Here is a 13,846-nt window from a genome sequence, read left to right as displayed (position 1 = left end):
TATAAATTAGAGACCTTTTCTTTCCCCGTATCCTGTCCCTTTTCCATTTGGTGGGTGCACTCATCATTATGACAGCCGTCTCCAGGTAATGCGGTGTGAAAGGACGATGTTCCCTGCCCTATTACATCAAATTTAAGTCACCAGAACTTGTCCCTTGACAGACTGATGAGATAGCGCCTGTAGCAAGACCAGCCCTCGTTTTTTTCCCCTTTAACTGGTAAATCATTAACCCTGCGTCTACACAAGTCTACTATTGTGCCTGAGAGAATGTGCTGTAATACTGCCGATAAAAAATCTACACGACGATATGCATTTAATAATCTTTTCCATCAATTATCCATCATCTTAGGCTTAAAGGGGTTTTATGGTTTTGGAAAAAACACTGGTTCCACAGGTTGCAGTTGTTTTAAAAAAAGGAAACTCATCTTCCCCAGGTCCAGCACTGAGTTTATAGTGTTATTGTTTTTTTTGTCCTCAGTATTTTGTGCTTTGCATGTTTTTTTGCACAATAGAGCATGTCACTTCTTCCAGTGCTTTTTCAGCATTTTTCACCCATTGAAAGCAATGAGTGGTGCAAAAAACGCTGAAAAAATGCCTGGTGTGAACTTACTGCTGTACTTGCTTTTTTTCACTAAAAACACAGCAAAATGTGAAACCCATTTATTGTTGTGATTTTCCCAAGTTTTCCATCTTGTCTTGCTTACCTGAGATGGCAGTTTGGATTAGTACAGTTTAATTAAATTAGTGATGTGTACAATGTAAACATTGGTTGACCCAGGTGTGAGATTGAAAGTATTCAAGTGTGAACAGAAACAGTGTCCTACAAACTCAATACACTGCCAGTGTCTTAGGTAAACTATTCCAGACCAATTCACTTCGCCCCCCTTACATTTGTAATGTGTATTTTTTCATGAACATATGTCTTGCATTGGAGACCAGTGTTCATGCTTCTGTGGTGGAAGCAAAGCTGAAATTTGGGATCCTGAAAACCTCGCCAAAAATGCTCCGAAAATCGCCACATAAAATATATAATTGGATACTCTACCTGATACCCGCCATGCGTTGGAAGCTCCTAACATTTCTACACTGTACATCACACACTATTTTCCTTACTTTTCATTAGTATTATTTCATCCATGCACAATGCTTTCTTACATCCTAAAGTTTTTTTTTTTCATAGGTTCTTTGTCCAATTTACACTCATTTTCTTAGTAAAGCTGCCTGTTTTTTTTTTTTTTGATGGCCACTTCCAAGAAGGTGATGGAACTTGATAATATCGTGTCCTTCTGCACATCTGTCACGCTGCCTCCCTACATGCACAAATTGGATTTCCTTCATTCTGTAGCTCGCGTAATGGAAAGTGCAGAGAGACGGCTTACTTTGTTACCGCAGGGGTAAAAGTCCAGAAAACATTGGAGGCAAAGCTTGATTTTCTCTAATTGTGATTAACGATTGCAGGAAGCACCCTCGCCCCGATGACCATAGGTGGGCGCTAAGATTTATGCTGCCTACCGACACTCTATTAAAGGGCTTGGAGAAAGCACAACTCCCTTTCAGTTCAACTAAAACGCAGTGATAAAGTGAAAAGTATAATAAATAAACCGTATAGAGCTGACGTGTTTGCGGTATATTGACCTCTCATGTCATTGTCATGTACATTGGCTTAACCCGTCCATGCACGTGTAACTTGATTTATCATTATCAATGCTTTGCCGCAGAGTGATTTCCTTGTGCATTTCTTAAAGGGAATCTGTCTGAAGGTTTTTGCTATGTAATCTGACAGAAGCATGATGTAGGGACAGAGACCCTGATTCCAGCGATGTATCACTTAGTTTAATGGGTGCAGCAGTTTGAATAGAATCACAGTTTTCTCTGCTGCAAATCAGAATGATGAGCTCTGCATAACCCCGCCCACACCACTGATTGGCTAAACAATGGTGGGGGCGTGGTTAGACCAGGAGGCACCTAGTCCTGTAGTGATAATCTCCTGCTGATAAAACACTGATTTTAGTCCAACAAAAGCACAGCCCAGTAAGTGACACATCGCTGAAATCAGGGTGACTGCCCCTACGTGATGCTGCTCTCAGATTACATAGAAAATACCTGCTAACAGATTCCCTTTAAATGGTCAGCTATGGACTACAGATGATCACATGGTTATACTAAAACAAAGACTAACCTTTTTATGCTGTTGTTCTGGGGCACACAAGTAAGATAGTTTGCACAGATCTGCGGCCATTTTTAAAATACTTTCAAAAATTTTGGTTAATTTCATACTTGCCAGCTCTCACCAGAAAAAGGAAAGACTTTCAACACTCCCGAAAAAGCTGTCAAATCCCCCAGGCACAATCTAATCTTCCAGGAAACCAGTATTTTTGTTAGGCCTGATGCTGAGATACTCTGTCATTAGATGAAGCCCCAGCATCTAATGGGGCTTGGAGGGTGTGGCTTCCAAAAAAGGGGCCAAACACTTTCAACTCCCGGAAAACCACTTCTTCAAGGTTGCAAGTATGGTTGTAACATGCCATCCACTATTTCTCAGTGGGTGCTTCCTTTTAACCAGCATTTTGCCAGCACTATAGGCATTCAAACTTTCCCTTCCCAGCTTGCAGATTACCTGCAACTGTCCTGAATTAGCTAAGACTGTCCAGATTTTTCAGAAACAATCACTGCAAATTTGCGGGGTTACTTGACAAAGAGGGGAGGTTTACCAAAAACCAGACCACAAATGGATTTTTTTGTACTGAATTGAGGCAGTGCTGGATGGAACAAGGAGAGAGACTTAAGGGCCCCTAAATAGCAAACACCAGTGTTGGTAACTATGTTGTCTAATGCCTGAACTGAAAAGTCTGTATGCAGTTTGACAGAAGGATAGCCAGAGCCGAGAGTCACAGACCTGCAGTCCTTCTCCGCGTCTTTGCTGCTACAGACGGATTACACTTGACAACAGGCAGCAGACAACAAGTCAGACATAGTGATTTTTTTTGAGGGGTAGGATATATATTTTTAAATTAAGTAATTTGCAAATTATCTACTGGTATATATCTCCTTTTCAATGAAATGAGCGTTATCTGAATGTACATGGACTATTTAACTCTTTAGCAAAGCTTTGATTCAATCTGCAAAAACATGGCTGATGGATAAACCTGAAAGTGAAACGCGCCGGGTGTAGTAAATAATGGAGATCAGATTGCTGACATATGCTTTAGAAGCAGAGCACAGCTTAAATACATCATACATTGGAAAAAAATATTTGATGCTGCAGATGGCATTTGGCACACTAAAATAGAAGGCGCCCATCTGTTATTTGTTACTACTATGCTCACTTTCCTTCTTTTTTTTTTAACTAAACAGTAAAGCAGTGCCAAGTATTAATAACCATTATATCCGTATTAGAGGTGAGAAACTAGAAGAGTCTTTCCCGATCTAAAAAATCCTCAATTGCTAAGAAAGTCCAACATAGAAATCCAAAAAGTGTTCATCTTTATTTCAAATATATTAAAACAAATTGTCACTGTTGCAACTAGCATGTATCCTCAGAGCCGCCCCACTCACTGTGCCGTTTCTCCTTGCAGGAGGCCTTACCCCTGAACTTGTTTCTTCTTGAACTCCTCTGTGTTGCTGCTGCTGCATGTGGAAACCATCTAGCCTGTAGGAATCTAACCCTGCTGTGTCCTGCAGAGGTTTGGTTCCCAGGCCTATCTCTTGCCAACAGATCCTATTTTAGGTTGCTCCACCCACCACTCTTTGCTCTGCTCTGTAGGCCAATGTGCATGCATCCTCCTGTATTCTACTTCACATTAATGACCCGGATAGCTTTCCCATCCTGCCTGACCTCTCTGCTCCTGACTTCGGCCATAACTTCTGATCCTGTGCTGCCTGCCATGACCTCAAACCGTCTGACCACGTTTTGTCTGTGCCCTCCTGTACCGCATACCCGTACCTCTGACGCTTGGGTCAGCTGCTGCAGTCCCGGGGACTGCCCTGGAGTGGTACCTGGTGACAAGCCTAATCTCACCATCAGAGGCTCTAGCGAAAACCAGGTAATTGCTTAGTTCCGCCCCTCCAGGGTAATCCCGGCTCGTGGCGCAAGTGGATCCACACCCACCAGCGTCACAAAAATATTGCAATGAAAGGATGGAGTACCAAATAGGCCTTGCATAAAATGGAAAAGAGTCCCTCTTAATTCAGAATTTTAACCTCTGCAGCATCGGAGGAGCACAGGAGCCAGTAAGCTGTCTGGATTCAGTGATCCCACCACATTCAGAGCAAGCGGCACTTGCAAGCTCAATTGGAAGAATCTTGTAAACACTGCGCCTCTTACCTAGGAGACTGGCCACTGCTGATAGTCTTGCACAGTTGGCCTGTAAATTAGACACAATTAAATGAAAAATGTATCCTTTCTTGAGTACAGAGAGGATTTTTAATAAGAGGTAAATTGCAAATTTTCTTGCTTTTCTAAAGCAATTTGCAAATTTTAAATGTATTATGATGAGAATAACCCCACTAAAGAGGTCTCAGGCCTGAAGATGAAGTAGTACACATAGTGCTGAAGTAAAATCGTGCTACCAGGGGCCACAGGGAGGTCACCTAAAGCCACATGCTGCCCTAGCCTCCAGCTGCCCACCATGCTTTGCGATGAGCTTGGATATCGTGGAAAGCTGTAATTTGGCATGATGTAGGGTGTTGTTCAACCCCAAAACACATTGACTTCTGCCTCAAATATAGCCTGGAATAATGAGACTGAATCACTGGTGTAGCGCTATGGTCCCTTTACTGGTGGACTACACCAGCACTTATTCTCCTGATCATTAGGGACCAAGAGGTCAGACCTGTACCAAATTCTTGAATAATGGCATATCTTCGCTACTTGGCATCACTTTATAAAATGGAATTGCTGTTTTAGAAAGTAACAAATTTTTTTTTTAAATTATTCTCCAGGCAAAATTATGATTTTTGTAATATACTTCATTATCCTATTTTGCTTCCTTCACGCCCAAACTTGATGCTGCCATACTGTTGAAATTACCAGTTCATGTTCCTTTAGAAACTGCTTTTAACTGCTGCTCGCAACAATCCATACACTATTTTCTAACAAGCTTTGAATAGGCAATCCTCTGAGTAGGAGGAAGGTGAGCAGAGAGGGAAAGTCCTGTATATAGACTGTCTGAATATAGTGTATGGATTCATGTTCAGCAGCAGTTGCAAGCAGATTCTAAAGGAGCATTTTCAGCAGCAGTTGCAAGCAGCTTCTAAAGGTGCATGAGCTGGTATTGAAACAACGTGCGTTTGGAAGAGAAGGAAGCAAAATAAGATAAGTATATTACAAAAAATTGTAACTTTGCAATTCTTGGAGGATAATTAAATAATAAAAGTTTTTTATTAATTGACCATGTCGGATTACGTGAACTTCTGTGCTGTTTTTTTTTTTTTTTCTTTAAATTGGCCACGCTGTGACCCTGGCCTTGGACCCCTAATCGCATGATAGTGTTGTGCATCTCCGGCCTAGACAGCAATGATAATATTCTGTTTTCAGGGCTAAGCGTCTCCGCAGCATAAAAATAACCTGATTACTGTAAAATAAGAAATCAATTTAATGTATTTGGAGAAACATAAATGGGTAACACAAAGCGCAAAAAAAATGTGTAATTTTTTTTTTTATTTGTACACTTGTGTGGTCTGCCTCAATATCATTGACTAATATTTAATGCTTTATTACAGCATTTAAATCAAATGTTTATTAGCTGCCATGATCAGAGCAGCCCCGATCTGACACGACAGTGGGATAAAGGAAGAATCTTCAGTTCTAGTCTAGTAATGGCGGCAAACAGTCTGCAGGGAGAGGACTGCAGAAATGGAAATGCCCCGTAGTGTGTTATTATTCCAAACATGTCACTTCATATTGTATTCTCCATGCTCTGCTTGTCTTGCAGGTTGAAAATTGAGGAGCTTGAAGCCGAACGTGGCCGGTTAGAGGAGGCGAATAAAATCCTGGAGATGAGGCTGGAGAGACTGAGTCTTCAGGTAAGTAAGGCAGAGGCTTTTGTGCCTTTGTAATCAGATCCTCTTGACACTTGGGTCTTTGGCCATCAAACGCTGTCATTACTCTCAAATATGGAGTAATGCTGACTGGCAGCTGGAGAAGGAGGCCATACACAAATAATGTTATAATGTTCACGCTCTCTGGAGTCTGCTTACAGCAACTTACAATGGTACCTGCTGTCACAAACGCTGATGCAAAAAGGAGTGCCATGCCTCTGGACTGGGGGTCTAAGGGAGAACGTTTCTCCTTGTGGACGTAAGGAGACTGATTGGCCATGCAATGCTCCTCTGGGAATTTAAATATGTAAATAGCCTCCTTGATGTCTGTTGCCATCTATTGATCATAGTAATCCTAAAAGTCAATATCGACCCTTTAACAAGCCTTGCCACATGACTTAGGATAAGAAGCCAAACTGAAAACTATATTTGCAGAAACTTGTTTCAGGATGTTGCCCCTCCTCAGTGCAAAGCAGGAATCTGATTTGGATGCCTCTGGACTTGCAGCATGTTTGCTGCTTCATGCCAATAGTTTCAGCACCAAGGCATGGCTGATTACAAGCATTAATTTTCAAGGGAACCTATCGCCAGATTCATGCTGCCCGAACCACGGGCAGCATATATCACCAGGGGCAGAAAGCAGGCAGTAAAGTGTCCCTGTACAAGAAAAATATTTGGTCTCTCTGCAGTCCAATGTCTCATAAAAATGCACAATTCCACTCACTTTGGAAGTGGTAGTGACACCCCTTACCTCTTAGGCCATTGGTTGCATAATGATATGTCCACCTTTGATCTGCATGATTGCAGCCAGGTAAGTTTTACTCTGAAACGCTGTGGATTTCAGAGAAGACATACATTGAAAAGCCATCTGGGGACTGTGTGGGTCGCGGTTGACTAGTTCGACACATGTCCCCAGTGGCTTCTTCCTGTTCCTCTCCCCACAGCTGACAGGCCTCTCCCTATGTGCACACATTGGGAGACACCTGTCAGTCAACTGGAGTTGGGCGGGGAGAAGCCACTTTAGACTAGTCATTGGATACACCCATACCCCCTATTAATCATTGCTATTTCTCCAGTTTTCTGCTCCTTTATAGTGGTTTTAGTATTTGCGTATTTTTCTCTAAGTTTGCACCATTTTTTAAGTAGCATTTGAGTAATTTTTTTGTTTGACCTCTACAGATGTTTTAGATTCACAATACGTTTGGAAAAGTCACTTTTTTTTGGGGGGGGGGGGGGGCGTATCTCACTCTAGTCTCTGCCTGGAGTAAGGTTTCTAACCGATTTTTTTTTATTTTAGCATAGTTGAAGACTAATGTGTGAATCTGTGCTAAAAAATTCTAAACTCGTTAAAGAGAAAAATAGCGTTATTTTATTTTGCACCAAATTCTTGAACCGCTTGCTCTATTTTGATGAATTTGGCACAAAAAAGTCTGAATATCCCATGATAAAAAAAAGGAAAGTGATTTCAAATAATTAATTGGCATCCTAGTTCTCTGCCGGCTTCACAAAATGAGAAAAATAATTATCTCAATCAAACACATAATCATACTGTGTCAAATGCAGTTTTGGGTCTGTTATATCCCCATCAAAGGCTTCACAGCACCCCCCAGGCCAGTCTTTTACTTTGCACTGATGAGGAGCAATAACCCCCAAACATTCTGTTAATTGAGGATTTTGTTCTTTTTGGCTTTATATCCTAAGTCATGGGGCAAGGCTCTAAAGTGGGTTAATATTTACTTCTAGGATGGATTCTTCCAATAGCGGAATTATGAGACCCCATTTCTGTTCCTCTGGGAAGAGGTGGTTTGCAGATAATTATCTGGATCACCAGGGAGTAAAAAGGAGTAAGGAGATGTGGGCGCAAAGCAATAGCCGCAGCCACACGCGTGATGTCGGATATTTGAAAGCGAAGTCTGCTACCTCCTGTGGAAGGAAGGGGTGTCCAATTCCCAGCCCAATCACAGCAGCTGGGACCTAAAGAGATATATAACGATGGAAGCGATCAGCATTAACCCGTTCCCACCTAAAGTAAGATGCAGAGTATGTCATTATTATTTCTGACTTGCTCTCCATTTAATTAAGTCTACATCCACTATATGCTAATAAGGTACCTATATGTCCGCTGTACTGTGTGTCAACACTTAGGAGCTAGCATGAAGCCAGGACGAGAGGGAGCAGTGTGCGCCTAAAGAGCCAAAATGAGACCATCACTTTTAATTCTTAATTTAAATATGGGCAAAAATTGTAAATTTGAGGTACATCGATACCCCATGGGTGTCCTATTAAAATTCTTATGATTGCTTTATTATTTTGGTCATATACATTTCGACTGTGACTCTTGCCTGTATCCAACTGAAAAGGACATCAGGGAGAACACACCTCTCTTCAGGATGCTCCTCCCTCATGTCCTTTTCAGTTGGATACCGCCACAGTGTACCATTTTTACTGACAGTGGCTCTTTAAACCTCTGGAAAAATACTGATCTTTTTTCACTACATTGTAGACATTGACACATTTCTGGCTTCAGTCGAAAGCCATCTATATTTATACATGTGAAGTAGAGGAAATACACAAAGGCTTTGTGTAGACAAAAAAAAATCTATTTCAGACAAACTTAAAGCGTTACCTTAGCAATTTTATAAATGGGTACCATTATGCCGACAACCTCTGCCATACATTAAAGATGCCATAGGAATATTGCAGTGATAAATTGCTTTTAATTGCTCATTTAAACACTCGGGAGGAGAGGTCACACTACTTAATTTATTCACGAGAGACTATCCTTTACTTTCGTGACCCGTCTCATTAATCTGTGCTCCTGTACTTAAAATGATATTGTAATAAGCAGCACTGTTGAGTTCAATGGGATCTTGTTGACAGTCCTCTCCATAGAATAATTGTGTGCTTGTAATCCAGGCTCTGTATGACAACAGGCTTTTGCACCATGGACCACCATAATGTAATAACCAGTATTACTTGGTATTAGCTAATATTTAATTAGGGTATACCGCTAGTTAATTTATCTTCCAGTTTTCTCTTTTGTTAGGGCAACCATTTTTTTATTTAGAAAGATCTCCCAAAAATGCTAGATCCCGGCGATCAGATCTGTGCGTGAACCTGGCACCAAGTGTTGAATTCTCCTGCAGTGCCACCGCAGGGGAAGTTAGGTATTACACTGTTCCTCAAAAATATTAAAGGGTTGTTCAATGCATGAGCAGGTCAGGTCCTCCTGAGTATGAGACTCTGTTAGTAGTATTTACCTCTCCATCTAGCAGATGAGTGCCCTCATGGAGGGATTTTACAATATAGGTTTTCGAAACCATACAACTGCTTTTAGGAGTGTTTTTCAATTAAAGCAGATTATTTTCCCTTAAAATCACTTTTAAATCTACTTCCTAAAACAAAACTGGATGGGGTGGTCTGGCTTTCAAGAAGATAGTTTCCATTTTTTCCCCCAGAAATTCCTCTTCTCATGCCCATAGGCTGTAACTGTTATTGCAATTTTTCAACTGGGTGGGGTTGACCTGCAATATCCAGAAATGGCCGTGGACTAGATGTCACGCCAGGTGAGGGAATGACTAAGTGCAGCTTAAAGGGAAGAGGGGGAGGAAGCCCAAACACTAGAGAAAAGGGGAGTGTAGACCCCTAAGCCGATCTACTATCACCCTGCCTTCCCTACCATCCTTATATAGGTTCCACACAACAAGGTAGACAAACAAAGGGGATACACTTAGCTTGAGCAGACACCAGAGAGATAACGCCAACTGTCCTCCGAGGGCACCAGAGAAGAAACTAGCCAACTGCTCGTGCTCCAAGCCAACACAGAGGTACATAGAACTATCACCGATGATTCTCTGGAGAAACTGAGACTGTTTAACAACCCAGCAAGGGTGTGTGAATTTGCAGCAGAAGGTGGAGGTCGCTGCTGGGTCCTAAAGGAAGAAAAATAATACTATACTACAGGGATGAGGGAATCAAGAAGGAGTCTGCAATGCCAAGCGCACTGACCTTCTACAGCCGGATCCAGAGCGACTGTCTGTCACACCTGACACACCCGTGATACTATAGTGTCGCTGTTTTTTTTTTCTTATTTTAGCTTTTGAGCCTATGCTTTCTTTAGTGTTGAGATAGGGTTACTATCACTTTTAAGGGCTATTGTGGTGTATGCAAGTTATCTCCTATCTACTGAAAATGTCTGATTTTTGGAAAAATGACTGAGTTGGTTCACAGTTCAGCTCTGTTATTTTTAGAGAGCCTGTCAGCACCAAATGACTGTTCAAACAAAGCACAGGTGATTGTTGCACCCTTAGCATACCCAAAAGCTACAAGTCAAGGAAGAGAATGGCAGAGGTGAATAGAAAATAAGCAAGTGGGACGTTGCACTGAACTTCATGGCCACGCTAACAGTCATTTTATGCTGACAGACTCCATATAATAGAACTGATCTGCAGTACCAAATGCAACCCATGGACAGGTGTGGAGCTGTTTTTCTAATCCTCTACAACCTCTTGAAGTCGCCCTTCATAACTTATATACTTTCAATAAGTTGAACCACTTTGGCTTTTCCATCTCTGTGCTTTATGTATCGACAAATACAATATATACAGTCATTCTTCATTATCTACCACTTGCCGAAGCCCATTCTCTTCCCTCATGTGAATAACTTCACAGTCATAGAAAATGAATGTTTGAAATAACTTTGATTTAAGCCATGAATGTGGAATGCAGTGATTTTGCGAAAGGATTCTTTTTCCTCTTCTGGTATTGTCGGGTAAACATGGGCGCACTGTTGAACTTAATGTGGGTCTTTAGATCTCGTTTCATTGCATCCGACTGCTGGTCTGTAGTTACATGTAAAAGCTTATAGAAAGGTTGTATGTGGATATCTGGGGAAAAAAAGAAAAGTGTGTGTGTGTGTGTATATATATATATATATATATATATGTATATGTATATATATATATATATATATATATATATATAATATATGCTGTATGTATACATTTGTGTTCCTATGTTGATAGAGGGAGGGTCATTATTTTTCCTGAAATGCAACTGCCGGTTTGATAATGGGAATATATATATTACAGACCAAAAGTTTGGACACACCTTCTCATTTATAGATTTTTCTGTATTTTCATGACTATGAAAATTGTACATTCACACTGAAGGCATCAAAACTATGAATTAACACATGTGGAATTATATACTTAACAAAAAAGTGTGAAACAACTGAAAATATGCCTTATATTCTAGGTTCTTCAAAGTAGCCACCTTTTGCTTTGATGACTGCTTTGCACACTCTTGGCATTCTCTTGATGAGCTTCAAGAGGTAGTCACCGGAAATGGTCTTCCAACAATCTTGAAGGAGTTCCCAGAGATGCTTAGCACTTGTTGGCCCTTTTGCCTTCACTCTGCGGTCCAGCTCACCCCAAACCATCTCTATTAGGTTCAGGTCTGGTGACTGTGGAGGCCAGGTCATCTGGCGTAGCACCCCATCACTCTCCTTCTTGGTCAAATAGCCCTTACACAGCCTGGAGGTGTGTTTGGGGTCATTGTCCTGTTGAAAAATAAATGATAAACGCAAATCGGATGGAATAGCATGCCGCTGCAAGATGCTGCGGTAGCCATGCTGGTTCAGTATGCCTTCAATTTTGAATAAATCCCCAACAGTGTAACCAGCAAAGCCCCCCCACCCCATCACACCTCCTCCTCCATGCTTCACGGTGGGAACCAGGCATATAGAGTCCATCCGTTCACCTTTTCTGCGTCGCACAGTGGTTGGAACCAAAGATCTCAAATTTGGACTCATCTGACCAAAGCACAGATTTCCACTGGTCTAATGTCCATTCCTTGTGTTCTTTAGCACAAACAAGTCTCTTCTGCTTGTTGCCTGTCCTTAGCAATGGTTTCCTAGCAGCTATTTTACCATGAAGGCCTGCTGCACAAAGTCTCCTCTTAACAGTTGTTGAAGAGATGTGTCTGCTGCTAGAACTCTGTGTGGCATTGACCTGGTCTCTAATCTGAGCTGCTGTTAACCTGCGATTTCTGAGGCTGGTGACTCGGATAAACTTATCCTCAGAAGCAGAGGTGACTCTTGGTCTTCCTTTCCTGGGGCGGTCCTCATGTGAGCCAGTTTCTTTGTAGCGCTTAATGGTTTTTGCAACTGCACTTGGAGACACTTTCAAAGTTTGCCCAATTTTTCGGACTGACTGACCTTCATTTCTTAAAGTAATGATGGCCACTCGTTTTCTTTACTTAGCTGCTTTTTTCTTGCCATAATACAAATTCTAACAGTCTATTCAGTAGGACTATCAGCTGTGTATCCACCTGACTTCTTCACAACACAACTGATGGTCCCAACCCCATTTATAAGGCAAGAATCCCACTTATTAAACCTGACAGGGCACACCTGTGAAGTGAAAACCATTTCCGGTGACTACCTCTTGAAGCTCATCAAGAGAATGCCAAGAGTGTGCAAAGCAGTCATCAAAGCAAAAGGTGGCTACTTTGAAGAACCTAGAATATAAGACATATTTTCAGTTGTTTCACACTTTTTTGTTAAGTATATAACTCCACATGTGTTAATTCATAGTTTTGATGCTTTCAGTGTGAATGTACAATTTTCATAGTCATGAAAATACAGAAAAATCTTTAAATGAGAAGGTGTGTCCAAACTTTTGGTCTGTACTGTATATATTTTTTTTTAATTAGATTTTTTTGGTAATCATATTTGAAAAAAACATAAAAAAAAAAGTTTTGTAATTTCTACCTGTCTAAGAGAAAATGGTAGTCCAAATGAAGATATACGCGTGCAGCTTCCAGGGGTCCTTTGAAGAAGTCACTACTGCAACTAGAGGTGATAGACACGTGCCGGATTCTGTAGAACAAGCCGTGAGTGTTGCAGAAAATGGGTTCAAACAGCGTATTAGAGGGGATAGAGGGCTGCAGAGACTCTCAGAGATTCAAGCTTTCAGGTACATGCAGCCATTGCACTAGGTGGATACAGGGATGAAGATCATGGGTGAGAAGGACTGCAGACAGCCTGGTAGGTGTGCCGGCCGGTCACACCTGCAGGACAGCTTATGATCAAGGATGCAAGCGCTTAGTATCTGTGTGACGTCACAACAGCTGGGGGATTCCACTGAGGGAAAAAAGTCCAGCGCTTATCCGACGCGTTTCCGGCCTTCACACCTACCAGGCTGTCTGCAGTCCTTCTCACCCATGATCTTCATCCCTGTATCCACCTAGTGCAATGGCTGCTTGTACCTGAAAGCTTGAATCTCTGAGAGTCTCTGCAGCCCTCTATCCCCTCTAATACGCTGTTTGAACCCATTTTCTGCAACACTCACGGCTTGTTCTACAGAATCCGGCACGTGTCTATCACCTCTAGTTGCAGTTGTGACTTCTTCAAAGGACCCCTGGAAGCTGCACGCGTATATCTTCATTTGGACTACTATTTTCTCTTAGACAGGTAGGAATCACTCTCTTGGTATTTTATGAGTGGTTTGCAGCGCATCTCTTTTCTTTTTATCATTTCATTATTATTTGCACCAGGGCATACGGTGCTTTGAGATTGCGGCTCTATGCCTATCTGATCGTACTATAGCAGCAGCGCTACTGCAGTTTTTTACATTTTACTTTAGTTTTGTAATTTTGTTTCATTCGCTATATTAAAACGTGTAATCCATCTCTAGCAGAAGAGACACTGAAACAGATAGGAGGTTGGGGACGGTTTTCTTTCTCTCCAAAGGAAGTGAGGGGAAGCCTTTGTCTTTCCACTGTAAGTGAGGGGTCAGTCTTTGTC

The 13,846-nt window shown here is 41.6% G+C and overlaps 1 protein-coding gene across 2 annotated transcripts in view; it reads left to right on the top strand.

The window, feature by feature from the left end:
* Positions 1-13,846, top strand: part of MAD1L1 (mitotic arrest deficient 1 like 1) — a 751,355-nt gene that overhangs the window by 411,840 nt on the left and 325,669 nt on the right. For both annotated transcript variants that reach the window (XM_073648135.1, XM_073648136.1), the window contains exon 15: positions 5,934-6,024. In XM_073648135.1, the coding sequence (XP_073504236.1) occupies positions 5,934-6,024 (91 nt within the window). The remainder of the gene's footprint in view (positions 1-5,933; positions 6,025-13,846) is intronic.

The sequence above is a fragment of the Phyllobates terribilis genome, unplaced genomic scaffold (assembly GCF_046119375.1).
Source record: "Phyllobates terribilis strain yellow unplaced genomic scaffold, ASM4611937v1 Scaffold_9__5_contigs__length_417890890, whole genome shotgun sequence".
Lineage (NCBI taxonomy): Eukaryota > Metazoa > Chordata > Amphibia > Anura > Dendrobatidae > Phyllobates > Phyllobates terribilis.
The sequence above is the reverse complement of the archived record's forward strand: the minus strand, read 5'-3'. Positions and strand labels throughout refer to the sequence as shown.